The following is a 17,058-nucleotide window of genomic DNA, read 5'->3' on the forward strand; positions in this document are numbered from 1 at the left end:
CGATTAACGCATATTGTGTCCCAAGATCTGCAGTTTGAAGAATCTGCGGTGGTTGTGGGGAACGGGTCTAAAGCTCGATCATTTGGGGAATCCTGAAGACAAAAATCCAGTCACAGCATATTTAATGCAATCCAAAGATTTCTTGCAGGAAGGCGGTGCAAGTTGGCACGGAACAAATGATCATCAGAGGACATGATGATGATCATGATCGTGGATTAGATGATCGCGTAAAGCACATCGAACTCGACAGATGGCTTCTGCTCAATTACATAAAAAGTAAATCTCATGAGTCTGTGAAGCAAAGTGCAGAGGCTGAACTGTGATCTGTTCTTCCATGTTCACTGCAAAAAAAATACTTTTATTTTATGCTGCATTCCTTCATTTAGTTTGTGCATACTTTTGTCCTCAATTAATTTTCCCATTTAAAAGCTTCTTTACAAGGATGAACAAATATAAAATCTATTCGGCGATATCGGATAAAATTAGAACGATACATAGATGAACAAATATACTCAGCGATTTATGATGACAACCAAAAGCAGTAATTGCATCAGTGCGATTTATGATGACAACCAAAAGCAGTAATTGCAGTCACTGATGCAGGATACAAGCAGCAGCTGTAATGTCGATTGTTTAGGAGTGGGACATGAGCTCTAACACACTTCCATGATAGCTGCACACTTTTAATCCTCCAACTTTCTTATCTTGATTTTAAACAGGTATCGGCAGTGAGTGGCATTGTGTGTCATTACGGCCTAAGCATATTTTAAACAGGATTTTCCTCGATAGAATAAACGATTTTCCTCAACAGAATAGATAAGATTTCCTCATATAGTTGGGAAAATCTTATCTTCTAGAATAGATAAGATTTCCTCATATAGTTGGGAAAATCTTATCTTCTATCATGCCCCGCAAGATGGTGGGATGGTGCTCCGCAAGATGGCGGGATGGTGCTCCGCAAGATGGCGGGATGGTGCTCCTATAAGGATACCAATCTTGGATCGATGCAAAATATGATTTACAAGCGAGAGGCTTCGTGAGTAGGGCAAGAGCATATTGCTGCTACTATTGTTGTTGCTATAGTTTTGACGATGATGGCTGCGACTGTGATGGCAACGGCGACGATTGCGACGGCGACGGTTGCGATTACGACGACGGTTGCGATTACGACGACGGTTGCGATTACGACGACGACGATTGCGATTACAATGGCGGTGATTGCGATTACAACGGCGGTGGTTGCGATTGCGATGGCGACGGTTGCAATTGCGACGGCGACGGTTGCGGCTGCGACGACGACGGTTGCGACTGCGATGGATGTGATGATGGCAGAGGAGAAATCTACAGTAATGTTACAGTGATGCTACTACAACAAAGGAGGAAGCTGCAGCAAAAGAGGTAGGAGGTAGCTACAACGAGGAAGAAAGGTGGGGCAATGCTGGTGAGCACAGCACTAGAGGCACCGCAGATGAAGGGAACAGACGTTGGCGCAGAGTGGCAGTGGAGAAGACGATTGTCGTTCGCCAAAGAGAAAAGGCATATTGCTGCTACTATTGTTGTTGCTATAGTTTTGACGATGATGGCTGCGACTGTGATGGCAACGGCGACGATTGCGACGGCGACGGTTGCGATTACGACGACGGTTGCGATTACGACGACGGTTGCGATTACGACGACGACGATTGCGATTACAATGGCGGTGATTGCGATTACAACGGCGGTGGTTGCGATTGCGATGGCGACGGTTGCAATTGCGACGGCGACGGTTGCGGCTGCGACGACGACGGTTGCGACTGCGATGGATGTGATGATGGCAGAGGAGAAATCTACAGTAATGTTACAGTGATGCTACTACAACAAAGGAGGAAGCTGCAGCAAAAGAGGTAGGAGGTAGCTACAACGAGGAAGAAAGGTGGGGCAATGCTGGTGAGCACAGCACTAGAGGCACCGCAGATGAAGGGAACAGACGTTGGCGCAGAGTGGCAGTGGAGAAGACGATTGTCGTTCGCCAAAGAGAAAAGATTTGTCGCACCAATGGGCTGACGATGGAAAAGCAATGGTAGAAAGCTTTTTCTTTTGCCGTCAGAGATGGAGAAGCAATAGTGATAAGTCGACAACGAGAAGAGAGAAAAGAGCTTGCTCTAGGCAAGCATCTCAAATACCATGATAGAAAGAATAAAAGAGAAGCTTTATTAAAGTAACTTTAGCTTAAATGCATTAGCATGTCCCTCTCCTATTTATAGGGATTAGGAGGGAGGATTTTTCTCAATAGAATAGAGGATTTTCTTCAACAGAATAAATAAGATTTCCAACAGAATAGATAAAATTTTCTCATATAGTTGAGAAAATCTTATCTTCTATCAATATATAGATGATACACTTGAGCATAGCACATAATTAAAAGAGGTGATCACTAAAAGTAAGGAATCATACACTGACTAAGATAACTAATCAAAAGTAGGTAATGGTTAAAAAACAAAAAAAGAATAGGAATCTTTCGTTGTATATTCAGACATGTTACTGTCCATCGATCTAAAAACGGAGAGTATACATCAATTATTCATTTTACTTGGTACAGGTCTTCAAAATTCATTCCGCGCAGAGGCCATACATTAAGCCATCAGAGACTGCCAGTATCAGATAAATTATTCGCTATCGTTCTGCTCCAAGCTCAATCAGATGATCACAGCATCCGATAACAAAAGAATCATGTTGATGTTCCATGGGCAAAAGATTTTGAAAAAAAATTGAGGGACTTGCCCTCAGTTAGAAATTCATTAAGATCTTCTCTTCTGATACGCCGTCAGCCACAAGATCAGATGTCACTTCCTGCCATGTATAAAAGAAAAAGTCGCAGATAAGCTATCCACTGTAAGTTAACCAGCATTATCGTGCAACCAAATCTGGAGACTTTACCAAAAATTGGAACAACAACAATTGGTTCATCAAACAAAATCCTCTACTTTCCGAAAATAACTCATAAAGCTTACTATCTACAGCATTCATGACATGTGATTTTAATTTCAGAACCCACTGAGATTCATTACAGCATAATGACATACTGTTGTGACTAGTAAAATTCACCCGTAAATGAGCTAAGAAAAATGAGATGATGTATCATAACTCATAAGATAAATAAATATCGTAGAAAGTAATTTTGTCATAGCTTCATGGTCTCAACAGTAGGTGAACACCAAAAATCTAACAATGAAATCTGACAATGGTGGGTCTGGAAATCAGGTATATTATGTTCTGTTCTCAGTACCAGATCATATTATGACTTGTACATTGTTCAAAACTAATACATTCTGAATAATAGGAAAAAGTTCGTGGATCATCTCCTTATATTTTGCTTATGGTCAATAATCACGACTTGTTTCCAAACTTTGGTTCTAAAGGAATGATACAAGCCAGACTTAACATTTTCAAGCATCAGCTCCAGCAACCTAAAAGGTACACAAAAGTAACTACTTATGTCCTATCAAATTCTAGGATGAAAATGCAGGAAACTTTATTAATAGCTTCGAGAAAAGGAGAATCTTATTAAAGAAAAAGGATACCGAGGTTTTGCATGCCTTAGAATTCCCTCAAATTTTGATTTAAATAAACAAATTTTTTTTACAAAACTCTTGACCTTCCAGAGGATTGACCAAGACAGACATCTTAAATCTAGATGAAGGTTATCCAACAAACTCAAAGTTTATTGTCCGTGAATGCCAGTTTTTTTTCTTTTTTTTTTTCCTTTGAGAGTGGCAATCTGCAGATCAATCAAATACAGAAAGCAATAAGATATATGGTTATGAGATATAGATGACAAGATCAAACAGGTTCATAAAGCAATTGTACCAAAACATACTGAGGCATCAGCAGATGATCACCAGCAGAATATGCACCTAATGTGTCATAGCAAAACAAGTCGCTGCTTATTGACAATCATGTTCCATAAAAAAATGGAAGCTAAGACAACTGTATCAATCAAAATGAGCACTCAATAGTGGCTAAGTTTTGAGTCCAAACCAAGCAATTCATTAGGTGTGAAGAAGATCATTACAGAAATAAAAGGGCCTAGATCATGCACGGTGAGGATGAGATTCTCAAACTACTAGAAGTAAGTATACGGCATAATTTTAGATGAATCATGAAAAGTGAATTGTCTTAGTGTTAATTACTAGAGTTAAGGTATCTGGGAGATTGTTTCTACCATCGAACTTGAATTTGTCTTGGTCCATCCTTGACAAACTACTGGGAGTTGGTTTACGGGGCTGAACATGGTGATCAACAGAGGAGTCCACTGATACAAGCCAGGCAGGATACAAGTGACAGCTATGAAATAAGGTATCAAGAATCAGTACGGAAATAGCCTCTATGATTGTTGGGGTAAGGCGGCAACCGTTGACGTCCCCAAATAGTGGGAGCCTTGTGCATTGGGCCACCCTTTTCTTAGTACCGACATAACAGGAAACCTATTAATGATGCACTTAGACAGTTGAAGCTACTTCAGATCATTTACCAATGACTATAATTAAAAGGCATCAGAAAAACATACCTCAGCCATTTGTTTGTGCCCACAAAGCACAGCACCAGTCAATAAAGGATTTAGAATCTCCTTAGTTCTTGAAAATGCAGCCTGCAACATGTTTGCAAGAATAAATTTGATGAGGATACAGGAAGTGAAGAGTTTCATAAAGCGATAATAGATTATGAGAGTGACCTGTACATAGCCTCGTTCACCACTCCATTTTTCATCAGGTTGTGATAAAACAGGTATGACTCTAACTCCAGTAGATTCCCAGTCCTTGAACCTATCCTACAAAGAGGAACAAACCATTTCACACTTGACTTCTTGATTCAGAATGATGCAGCATCTTTCTATGAAAGATGATAACCATAATGTCGAACATCATATATCATATCTGAGACCTGATATGCCATTCTCTGAAGGTTTCTAGCTCCGTAGTAAAGTCTCACATCAGATCTTTCATTTGCATTGAAACCTGATTCAATTAGCGAACGAATGGGACTGCCACGAAGAGTTGATAGAATAAAGATATTTTAGAAAAACACAAATGTGTTGACTAGTGGCAAAAAAATTTAGCATACAAGAGATCAAAATCTTATACAGTGTTCTACAAGCAAAGAGATACATGAGATTTATGTATTGCATACTCTATAACTATAGCCTAAGCATGATAGCAAACAGTCGCTTGCAAGTTTGGTCAAGTCAAACATTGAAACTTAGCTCAAGTTATAAATTTAATCCAACAACAAATGATGTAACATGAACTTACTAACAAAGACCAATTCCCCTGACAAAAGAATGACAAGGAAGAACTTCTGGAATCTACATGCCAAAAACAGGAATGCGATATCAAAGAAAACTCAGTTTTAAGGGACTGTCTAAATCTTTAGCAGCGGCTCAGGCTGTACATGAAAGAAACATTCTGCTAAACCATGTTTAGTGAAGAATGCTTTTTTTTTAGACATGGCATGCATCTCATCTGTGAGTAATTACGATTTCTTCTTGTCTGTGCCTATTTTTTTCTGTTTCTGAAGGAAAGAGCCTGTGTATTTGTTCCTAAGTTGTATAACCATGCCTTTATTTGAACTACAGAACATAATCTACCATGATTGCAACGGATTTACTATCCTTAGGATGACTTATATAGCCCACTGGAATTGTCCCCTGTGGTTTGAAAAAGGAATTGCTTGAAGCACCTGATAGAACAAATTAAACAAAAGAAGGGAACCCGGGGACTTGGAAAGAGAAAATGAAATAAAATCACATCAACAAAATCCAAATAAAAACAGCAGACTGTCACCTGATACATCTAGCACGCATAGAACCACATGATCCACAGCATGGTGACTTCCCAACTACATCCTTACCATTCTTTTCTTCTCTTGTGATTGATACAACCCTCAAGCGGTAACAATCTAATAGATTCATCAGCCCAGGGCAACGAAACAAATACTAGTTTTGACCGACTATCTATACATCACACTTACTCTTCGCATTCCTATAAAGGCATCCCCTATCAAACCAGAAGACAACAGTAATCAAAATATAGGAAGAAAAATCCAAGAAGAAGGTGTTGCCAGAAACACAATGGTTTTTCTCTTCAAAATATTAAATACTAAATCACCATGGATCTGATGCGTAGAGTAAATGAGAAAACGCATGCTTTCTTATGTCAGCACCAAATAATGACACAACAAGGCTCCATCGCTGGTTATAGAACTCCCATGTAGATTACATCTAAATTATAGTTAGGAGAGATACGACACTCTAATTAGCAGTTAGAATTAAAGTTGTTCCGTCCACAGAGTTCCTAATCTAATTATCTTTTGCTACTTGTTTGGTTAAAGCTAATTCCCCACCCAAATTAACCTAATTTTGGTCACATTTACCCGACTTTCTATTTGTCTTTTCAGTGCTTGTATAGAGTTCACATTTGCTGAGGAATCCACAGAAGAACAAAGAATTTTTAATACACAAAATTGTATCTATAAAAGAAGTCCACAAATAGAGTCAACTATGAAGATTCTCCAGAGATTCATTGGAAATACGGAAGGGACCAGAGCCCTACCTGATTCCGGATCCGGTGGCGAAGATAAGGACGGCGGGGAAGGCGTCGGGGGGCGAGATCCGCTCGACCTGGAATCCTTTCCCCATGACTGCACTCAGCTCGACGACATCCCCCCGTCCGAGCCCACAAAGAAGGTCGGCGGTGGAGCCAGGGACCCTCTTGACGAGGAACTGGAACTCGCCACGGGAGCTGGCGAAGGAGGGCGGCGAGGCGATGGCGAGGAAGGAGGGCTTGTCGGAGGCGGGGACGCGGAGCTGGAGGTACTGGCCGGGGACGGTGTAGGAGACGGCGAGGTCGGGGGCGTAGGAGACGTCGACGGAGACGTGGAATAGAGAGGCGTCGGCAGAGGCGGGGACGACGAGGCTGAGAGGGGCCTGGGTCCAGGTGGCGGCGTCCTGCCGGACGGCGGCGGCGACGGCGGTGAGCGCGCGGCGGCGGAGGGGAAGGGAGAGGCCGACTCGGAGGCGGGGGAGGAGAGACATGGGGCGGAGTAGAGGGGGCGAGGAACACGAGGCGGCGAGAGTAGTTGCCATTGGGGATATAGAGAGCAAGGGGAGGAGGAGTTGGTCTTCGCCGCCGAGAGAAGGGTGGAAAATAACGGCAGTTCTTAGAAAATATTCTCCCTTTTTCTTCTGAATTTTTGTGTTATATTGATCGGTTATCTACATGGAAAACGGGATGGAGATGTTTGTGTGGTTCCCTTCATTTTTCTCTTTAGCTTATCTATAGTACGGTATCAAATTAATTTTTTTATGTAAAAAAAATTCAAGAATATACTTTTAAATTTGTTTGAGAAAATCTAAACCTTAGAAACTATGAACTATTTAAAATCTTATGACTTTTAATATTTTTACTAATATTATATTAACTATGTAAAGGATAATTTTACATGCACTCTATTCTTAGATAGTCCAATCACAAGGTCATATCAAATTTATTTTTTCATTCAATCTTATAGGTATTTTAAAAAAAAGTTGACTCCAACTAAGTTTTGAATATAAGTATTTAAAATTATTTTACCCGAATGATCTAATTAACTTGAAATAAGTCAAGTTCAATAATTAACATATGTTCGTTATTCTTAAAAATAATCAAAGTAGCATTATCTATGATCTTACTTGGGATCAATTTTAAGTAAAGAATCAAAATAATATTTTAGAGATTGTGACTGATAAAGATTAATAGGTCTTTAGTAAATTAATATATCAGAGATTGTGATCGATAAAAAATAATATTTATTTATACATACAAGTATATATATATATATATATACTTCCTCGCACGATTTCTTATTTATTATTGTTTGAAGAATTGCTTTTATTAGAGTGGGTAGGTGACACGGACAAGACGAAACGACTTGGTGCAGCTCGATCTCGCATCCGAAGCGACGACGAACGATGGCGGCGGGAGCGATTCCGGCCACGAAGCTCGCGTACTTCGACAACATGTGGGCCGTCCAATCCACCGCCACCCTCCTCTCCCACCTCCAGGTAAAGATTTGAATTCCCCTCTCTCCCCGAACGTTTTATGTCCACCGAATGAAAGAGAAATCCTGATTACTTTGGTTCCGTAATCTTTGTCGGAAAGGCCGAGGACGGCCGCCGAGCGCTGATCTTGGACTCCACCATATTCCATCCCCAGGGCGGGGGCCAGCCGGCTGACACCGGGTTCATCTCAGGCACCGCCTCCGGCTTCAAGTTCGTCGTGGAGGACGCGAGATTGAAGGATGGCTTGGTGAGTTAAACCCCCTTTCGCCGTCTAATCGTCTAATTCTCGTTCTTGATTCTTCAGATCATACAAAAGAAAAAAAAAGGGAAAACAAGAATTTGGTACAGAAAAACAGCGTTATGTACTTTCTTGTGATCGGTTAGCAATTGATCCAATGGTTAAATTATCGTATTATGACCCAATGCTATCATCATCTGATTCAGCAATGCAGGAATTTGTTCCCACCTCACTTTGCTTCGTCCCATCATCTTTCTCAAGCCTCTCGGCTGTTCTCCGCTGGATCTTGAACCCTTCTTCATCATCTCTCTCTCAATGTGCTCTTCCTCCCCTTCGCAACCTGACTCTGCTGTCTTGGTGCTGAGTGGTGAGAAGTGGGACAGTCATGTACTGTCGTGTCATTCTTCAGTTGCAGTTTGACCAAAAACAATTCGAGAATTGGACATCAAAGAGGCGAGCGTCCATTTTTCTAACATTCTTTTTTTTTTTTCAGCTGGGACCTGAAACCCTATCAAACTTTCCATAGAGCATCTCGAATTTGATTTATGTCCCATAGCCGAACCCATGTTGGTGCGAGAAGTCTTAGTTTCTTGTTGGTTCTAATTATTTAAAACTTAGTCTTGGGGATGGTTTGAAGTACTATCATCCTGGTTACACCCGATTGAGCTAGAAATTCACCTAACATCACAATTATCACCATATGAGGCATTCTAGTTAACTCCTGGTGTTAAAATCGTAGCATATCTGGTAGTTGGCACTTTGGGATATTGTTATTCTATGGTCCTTATAGCCCTTCCTGTGACTGTTCATACTGGTTTTCAGGTATTCATCACTTTGAAGCCTCCATAGAAATTTCCCATTGATGGCTTTCACTCTCCATCTTAGTTAGCTCATTCTTCATAGTAGTGTCAGAAAATGATCACATAGCTGACTACCATTCTATTATACAAAAGCCTCCTTCTTCTGCTTCTCCTTGGATGGCTCAACCCCTTTAACTCCCAAACTAGAGACATATAGAGAACGGCTTTAAACCAGAAATGTTTAGTACCAAAGCAGTCACCGTACAACATGTGTCAACACAATCAAAATATATCTAAGAGACTAAGATAATGTTATTTTTTGCTTTAGAGCTTATAAATTTGCCTCTAGGCTGTGATTAGCCATAAAGAGTGTAACATTAATTCTCAGGATATGGCTAATTTAGCAGTTGATAAAATGTTTTAGCAGATAGTAGATCAGGGTATCTTAGGAGTTGAGTAAACTTTTTGTTTGAGAATAGAAATGTAATAGCCTATTGCTATTTTCCATGTCGCAGGAGCATGGTTGCTTTGAGTATCTCTTGGGGTTGCATGGCCGCAGATTTCAGTCATCTCACTGTTCGTTTTACATGTTTTCTTTTTCCTATTCTTTGCTAGGTTTATCATTATGGTTCTTTTGAGAACCCTCAAGATGATTGTGTATCCATAGCAAAAGAGGGAGAAGAAGTTAACTTGTATATCAACCCCCAAAGACGTGATCTTAATTCAAGGTATTGATTTTTTTCATGACTTACTGTCACAATAAGTCAACTATAACCAAGTTACTGCCACACTTCTCCTGAGTAAACATTTTCCCTGTTGAAGTGAAGACGAACTGTCCATCCATATCTCTTTACTTGCAAATGCTTTAGAAAAGGATACAACTGAACAATTGCTAAAAATGTTATGATACAAAATATATCAGCTTATGTTATCCCCATATGCCTTCACTTGCAAACACTTGACGGAAGTATAAAACCAAAATTAAATGAAACAATCATCAAGATACAGACTCACAAAGTACATCAGCTTCATTATCCTTAAGAAATAAGGACAGAACAAGGGTTTTAAATTGAACAAGTTGTATCTAAAGTGTACTATAGTTAAGGCCTTAAGGGTAACCATACCCTGTATGAAACCGTACTGTGTGAAATCACCAGGTCTCTGTACCATTTCTCGGGTGGACCATTCTGGCTAGTTTCAAATCCTTGACTGGGGTGGATCTCCAAGGAGTATCAAGTTGGCAAAAGTTTACTAATCTAAGTCAGTTTGGTTTGGTACTTTTGAAAGCCAACCATAACCAAGTCAACCTTGCCTCACCAGTACTATAAAGGCTTAAGTTTGACCTACCTGGATGAGCGCTAGTCAATCCTTACCACACCCATCATTTGCCCATTCACTCAATTGGCTTGGACCACTTATAGTAGAACCAATTGCAAAATTGATTGGTGTCCCACATTACTATTTGGTGCCCATCTTTGCTGCTGCTATTTTATCAGCAATAGATGTCACACTAATCCATTTGATTATAGCTGCTTGTTATTCTATAGAGTAGCGCCTATTAGGTAGTTATCTGAGTTTCTGATATATTTACATAATAAAAACATTGTATTTTATGCATGCTTCAATTTTTTTCCTGAGGCATCAAATATGATTGAATAACAAACCATGTATTATTGCAACATCGAACTTTACCATTTGTGGCATGCAAATGAACTTTTTACAATCCTAGTTTGGAACTGTTTGTAAAGTCGAAGAAGAGTTGCATGTAGCTAAGAAAGCTCAATGAGAAGGTTCTGCTGCTTTATCTATGTTGCTTTGCTATGAATTTTTCTTATAGAAAGAAACTTGGGCACCCTTATTGTGTGTGCGAGATTCTTCCTCTGTAATAATGCTAAACAAAGTACTTTTATGCATCACTATGGAAACAAATGTCTTGTGAATGTCAAGATCATTAGTTAGGTTTGCACACGACTAATGACGGTTTATAAGAATACAAGGAATTTTCATTTCAGGCCTTCTGTTTCTTTTTCTGCAGACTTCATTCAGCAGGGCATTTGCTTGATATATGCATGCGGAAAATGGGCTTATCTCATTTAGAACCTGGAAAAGGTTACCATTTCTCGGATGGGTATGATGTTGCACTTTTATATACGCCTTTTGGAGTAGCAGCTACTATGTTCTTTGTTAATGGATTGTTTTTTTCATCTGATGTTTATGATGCTAATAGCTAAGCACTTTTACATCTTTTGCATTTTTTTTTATTTCATAGTACTTTGGCTGCTTTGGTGGACATGCAGTTTCCAATAGTGTTTTTACTTGAGATTATATCTCTGCTATAAATTCAGAATTTTGAAACTTCAAAAAACCCTTCATTGTCGTTACCATTATTATGTCATTTTGCTTGCAATATGCATATTTTGTGTTGTTATGGTCTGCAAAGCATACTTAGTCATGCTGTGTGTCAGATGTCTGAGTGCGTAATCATATTGCTGGGGTTAAAATATGTACTCCCAGAATATCCAGTTGTTGATTCTAATTAATAGAATCTTTGCACCTAAAGCAACTTCCTGGGAATTAGCTGCCACATAATATTTGTTTCATTCTGTTGTAGTGTATCATCCATCCATGGCACTTGCCCTTTCTTATTTGTGTTTATTTGGTTCTTCCAGAGCATTAATTTGTACGGTGTCATATTTGAGTTTTTATAAGAACGTATCTTAAAATGTGCTCCAGTGTATATTCTGTTGTAGTTCATCATACTCTTCAGCAATCAAGATTCACAAAGGAGCATACATTTATTTTGTCCTTGTATTGGAACTCCGTGTACACTGGCACATGGCGTTAATTGTGTCCTAGATTTAGAGAATATCTCAGTCAGAATGCATTCCATGTAGTTGTACCATCTTATTTGTTCTGTACACACTTCATAGTTGTCCATATTCTTTCTTATTGCCCTTTTTGCTACATGGATGCTACATCCTTTGTAACTCGACTTGCACTTTCACTTGGATTGTCAGATTTACATGGATGCAAATTTTGTAGTCTGGATGACAAATTACTTGTTTTTCACAGGCCATTTGTTGAATATAAAGGCATTATCCCACCAGATCTGCTGCAAATTAAATCAAAGGAGTTGGAGAAAGAAGCAAATGCTTTGATTTTAACTGGAGGAAAGGTGGGTACCACACTATGTAACTAATTAGTTGTTTGCAAGTTGTGTTTATTTTTGGATCTTCTTTTAGTCATAAAACATGATCTTTTGTGATTATTTCTTTAGGTTTCAGCTTCTGTTTTATCTTATAATGAAGGTGCTGAGTGGTGCGGGGGTGTTCTTCCCAGTTACATTCCAACGGTATGTAACTGTGAACTTTGAAGATGACTGCTAATTAAGACTATGTGGCAAGCGTGTGTTTTGTTATACCCTATGATGAATTTTTTGCTAAAAGATCTGATAACAATTGCATCTCAGACACATATTCTTCATTTCTTTGTAACATATCATCCTCTATAGTCTACACTGTAACTCATAGATGCAGAAATGCATTTTTGGTTAGGTACAATAATTCTGTTTAAATGAGTTCTTGTATTTTCTTCATAATAGATGTGCTGAAGGAAGTTTTGACAATCCTTATGCTTAAACTTGGTGTAGGTTACTAATCATTCTCAGGTTTTGTTAGTTACAAGTTATCTACATAATTAATGATTAAAACTATCAAGTAGTGAAATTCTTCCTAAAGTGTCCCACTAATTTGTCATTCTTGTTCAAATTTGACATAAATTGTGGTTTTGTTGATATTTTGTACCTCTATGAATGTAAGTGATCTTTTAGTGCTTCATGAAACTATTCAGGATAGTGCTCCACGGATTGTGAAGTTGGGTGACCATCCTGGCTGTCCTTGTGGTGGGACACATGTTGCTGATATTGCCGATATAAGGAACTTGACGGTAAGATTGACTTGGTTTCTTTTGATTAAGTCTTTATCTTCGCATGTCAAAGGATATTAACATGTACTGATGATAATTGCATGTTTGCATAACAAATCCTTTTCCCATTTCATTTCGAAGCTGCTGAAATGTTTCTTCCATGTCGAAGGAACATAGATACCTATATAACTGTGAGTCACCAAGTAACCCGCTAATTGAGTTTTTCCTGTTAGGCGATGGACATTAACACCAAGTAGATGCTCCATTGCTCATGGAGAGACTTCAAAGCATTTTGTGGTGGTGTTTTAATGTTTGTTGCAATAGTATTCAGGTTTCAGAATGTACCAAAGAACTTCTTCCCTTATCATCCCACTAATAGGTACAGTATGGCACGAGATTAAGTTCAAAATCTTATACAAATGTATGCTAATTGGATGGTGGATGGAATTTGAATCCTATGGCTTTTGTGAAATATGTGGCTTGGACAATGAAACATCATAGTGAAATAGTAATTTATTTTGTTGTGCTTACTTTTAGAGTTTGGAAGAAGCACGTGCCTTTGCATATACACACTACCCAACAGAAGTGATGAAATGAGACTTGATAAGGTCAAATTTGGTTGTCAATTTGACTTAGTGAAATTGAACAACCTGGTTTGTTTTTCGAGTACCATCACATCCAAAAGAGAGAAAGTCATTGAGTTTCATAACTTCGATGAGGGAGAAATTTTTCTGAAGGCATTTATATCTTATATCCCTTGTCCCTCGTCAGTTCGAGTGCTGAAATATGTTTATATCCCATATTCCACTTCCTATAGAAGAAGACTACGTTTGATTGTCCGAAAAACTCCTTCAACATCAAATTAGGTCTGTAGGCATCTAAAGGTTGTAAGTGTTGGTTTAGTCGGCTTCCAATGAAAACATATATAAGAAGACCACTTTATATAGTGTTATCTTTTTGTTTTTGCAAAGGGTAAGTGGCGAATGTGGGATTCAAACCTAGGATCCTATGATGATCTACTAAAGTCTTTACTAGCTAAATTAGACAACACTTTCGATATGGATGCTTTGGGATGCATCAGACACTTTAGATGTTCTTTTTCTTGGGCGAATGTATCACGCTCAAAGGAGACGCTTTGGGATGCATCAATGACTTCAAATGCTTCTTTGTATTGGGAGGATGCATCACGTGCAAAGGAGGCCTTATGGGATACGTTGGGCCCTTCAAATGCTTTTCTGTTCTGTTCGAACATATTACGCACAAAGGAGACGCTATGGGATATGTTGAGTGCTTTGAATGTTTTTTTGTCTTGGGTAGATGCACCATGCACAAAGGGGATGCTTTGGGTTATGATGGGTGCTTTGGTGAGGGGAAGGTAGAGGCCTCTTCTCCAAGACCAATTGTTGTAGTGAAAGTCGAGTGAGAGGTATCTTCACTGATAAGTTCTTTTGGGACTTTTTGTATTCAGTTTTCTTGTGACATTGTCTCAAGAGTAATCTTATAACGGTCAGTTTAATGAGAGATTGTATCTTTCATGTTATGTCCGGTAGGCACTTACTGTATTCCATGTGTTGTCCATCCCAATTGATCAAAAAATGAGAAAAAGTAAGTGGTTGGATAGATGAGAAAGTGTTGGAGTTAAAATCACTAAAACTAGAAGTTGACAAAACAGCTTTTGTTGTATGTCAGCTATTTCTCTTATTATCTGGAATTTCCCACTTCTTCCTTCTGACTTGCATTGTGAAGTCATAATGTGGAACAACCAGATCTAACCTTGAAGAATTTAGGTAATAAAATTGGTTGCTAGGTTTAAGCTGTATCTTACTCTGGCACAAGAATAGGTTTCTGTCAGTTTGCTTGCTCCGTCTTGAATGGTGTCTTTCTTGCTGTGCAGAATCAGTTTTTTCTGCTTGTTGTATAATGCCCATATATTTACTCTTTTTTCATTTTTTAGATTAAAAATTTGTCTTCTTTGATTTTTTTTTTTATAAAAAAAAAGTATGGATGCATTTGTTAGTCTCCTTTTTGGTTTCAGGTCACACAGATCCGAACAAAGAAAGGTCTTACCAAAGTTTTCTATAGCATCAGCCCTTGATAGAATCTGTGTTCCTTGTTTCTGCATAGATTGGAATTATGCTTCCTTCATGCAATATGTAATTACAATACCGTCGTATAAAGTGATTTTGTTGTAAACAGATGGCTCAACTGAATTTGATTTTCCTTCTCAAGCACGCTCAAAGAGTAGTCATTAGTCCATGATACTCAATGTACCAGGGAGAATCTACTCTGTATCCCCAATTAAGTTGCTTGATTTATACTTTACGAACTTTCAGTCGTAAGAACTTTGAAGAAGGCCTGGTGTGACAAGGTTTCAGAAATTTATTGACAATGTTGGAGAAATACTTCCATGATCTTTGTTTGGGCAGGGTGTTTCCTTGAGAAAAATATTATTTTGGTTGATTTTTAGTGGCATGAAAAATAGGGAGAATTGCTTGGGATGAACATTCTGAGTCAGGTTGTGGATGGGTAGCTCTCATCCCAGTTATTTAACCAAATGACTGGACTTTGGATTGACTCAGGATGGTTTGTGGTTTCGATCGAAGCTAGCAGAATTAATACTTACAACCAGCCTTTTTTTGTGTAAACTTGAAGCATGACATCTTTTGTTTCCAATATTGTCTAATTCCTTGGTCTTTTTCAATTATTTTGAGCTAGACAACAGAAAAGCATTATGCTAGTTATACGTTTGATTTCACCCTACATTCTCAAGGGAGCCTTGAGGACATTTCTCTTATGGAAGCTGGTGATTGAGCATTTTGTTTTAGAGAAAATATTATTTGGATTGTTTTCCCATGTGTATAGATATTTTCATCTGCTACTCCAAATCCATAATGTGTACCTTTTTCTTGGGTAACTACAGGTCCATTGTATGTCGTTATCAATGTTAATCCTTCTTCACATGGACAGGCCCGTTGTATGTGGTTATCCCTGTTTCATGACCAGAGAAAGTTGAGTGCGTGCTGGGTGAATATGCATTTGCAGAATTTTATTTCTTGTTTGGGCTTTATGAAATATGAGGTGTTAAGAGTCAAAGTGTGCTCATTTGATTTGACACCTCATATCTTTCACACACTTTTAATCTTGCAGAGTTTTATTTTTTATTTTTTTTCGATGATTGATCAATGATAATTTCCTATCCCCTATCCAATTTAGGAGAAGCGACATCAGTGTTGCTGTATTACGACCTTATCTATTTAGATAAGATGCCTCTCCGTACTTGGGTTTTTTTTTCTTTTCTTATTTGGTTTAATTTGTACCTCCAAAATACGAATGCCTTCACTTGCAGCTGGGGACAAAATTGGTGCGGTCCAAATAAGACCGAGTCAGAAATTGTGACTTGGATGTGTGGTATCCGAAAGAAGATGCTAAGCCACAAATAATGGATTCCTAGAGATTCCAGCGTGGTTTGTGATGGCGGATGACCATGCCGCCCGCCCGCCCACAACAATGCTCGTGGCCTAGGTTGGTGTGCGTGGATCAACAGACATCAGAGAAGTCAGCATGTTTGATCGAGATGGGAAATCAAGGGGAGCCATGCGACTCCATGGCTGCCTCTCTACTGCCATTCGACCACAATATTAACTGCCCAAGAAAAATTGTTCCGGTTTGATGCCACAATTCAATATGTTTGTTGAGCTTTAATTTCCTTTTTCGTTGTGAAATGCATACATAGGGTACAAAATTAAATGAAGATCGCATTCAGATTGGAGTTCGGAGGACACGGTTGCCGAACATTCTTTTAGGAGCAGAACAATGCCTTTTCTCGTGATGTGAATCTTTCACCATTAAAGAAAGGTTGAAGGCATCGATTCCGATCATTTTGTGGACTGGCAGCATCGCATCACATAAAAAGATTGAGACCAAAAAAAAAAAGGGTGGTCATGGTTTATTCCCGCACAAGTCATAATCTCTTCCCTTTTATTGTTTATTATAATATGATATATTTTTCTCATTGCTATAAC

At 38.9% G+C, this 17,058-nt stretch overlaps 3 protein-coding genes across 5 annotated transcripts; 2 read left to right on the forward strand and 1 right to left on the reverse strand.

Annotated features, from left to right (window-relative positions):
• The first annotated feature begins 947 nt into the window (after positions 1–947).
• LOC135625773 (uncharacterized) lies at positions 948–1,887 on the forward strand. The gene is made up of 3 exons (XM_065130864.1): positions 948–973; positions 1,084–1,398; positions 1,569–1,887. Exons 1-3 carry the CDS (start codon positions 948–950, stop codon positions 1,885–1,887), a joined length of 660 nt encoding a protein of 219 aa, XP_064986936.1.
• Positions 1,888–2,484: 597 nt separating this feature from the next.
• LOC103968737 (fruit protein pKIWI502) lies at positions 2,485–7,232 on the reverse strand. 3 transcript variants are annotated; one of them, XM_018818905.2, is made up of 6 exons: positions 6,588–7,232; positions 4,921–5,020; positions 4,712–4,807; positions 4,547–4,627; positions 3,847–3,893; positions 3,523–3,757 (listed from the first exon to the last, which is right to left on the reverse strand). In XM_018818905.2, exons 1-5 carry the CDS (start codon positions 7,118–7,120, stop codon positions 3,864–3,866), a joined length of 840 nt encoding a protein of 279 aa, XP_018674450.2. In that variant the 5' UTR covers positions 7,121–7,232; the 3' UTR covers positions 3,523–3,757; positions 3,847–3,863. The 3 variants fall into 3 exon arrangements, with proteins under 3 accessions (XP_009380317.2, XP_018674450.2, XP_064985503.1); XM_009382042.3 differs by lacking the exons at positions 3,523–3,757; positions 3,847–3,893 and adding an exon at positions 2,485–2,829 and having other exon boundaries at positions 6,588–7,231; XM_065129431.1 differs by lacking the exon at positions 3,847–3,893.
• A 670-nt stretch (positions 7,233–7,902) lies between these two features.
• LOC135625102 (uncharacterized) lies at positions 7,903–15,368 on the forward strand. The gene is made up of 8 exons (XM_065129440.1): positions 7,903–8,077; positions 8,175–8,321; positions 9,728–9,840; positions 11,148–11,240; positions 12,185–12,287; positions 12,390–12,464; positions 12,962–13,057; positions 15,072–15,368. The coding sequence occupies exons 1-8, from the start codon at positions 7,985–7,987 to the stop codon at positions 15,129–15,131; spliced, it is 780 nt and encodes a 259-aa protein (XP_064985512.1). The 5' UTR covers positions 7,903–7,984; the 3' UTR covers positions 15,132–15,368.
• The last annotated feature ends 1,690 nt before the right edge of the window (positions 15,369–17,058 follow it).

The sequence above is a fragment of the Musa acuminata genome, chromosome BXJ2-10 (genome assembly GCF_036884655.1).
Source record: "Musa acuminata AAA Group cultivar baxijiao chromosome BXJ2-10, Cavendish_Baxijiao_AAA, whole genome shotgun sequence".
NCBI lineage: Eukaryota > Viridiplantae > Streptophyta > Magnoliopsida > Zingiberales > Musaceae > Musa > Musa acuminata.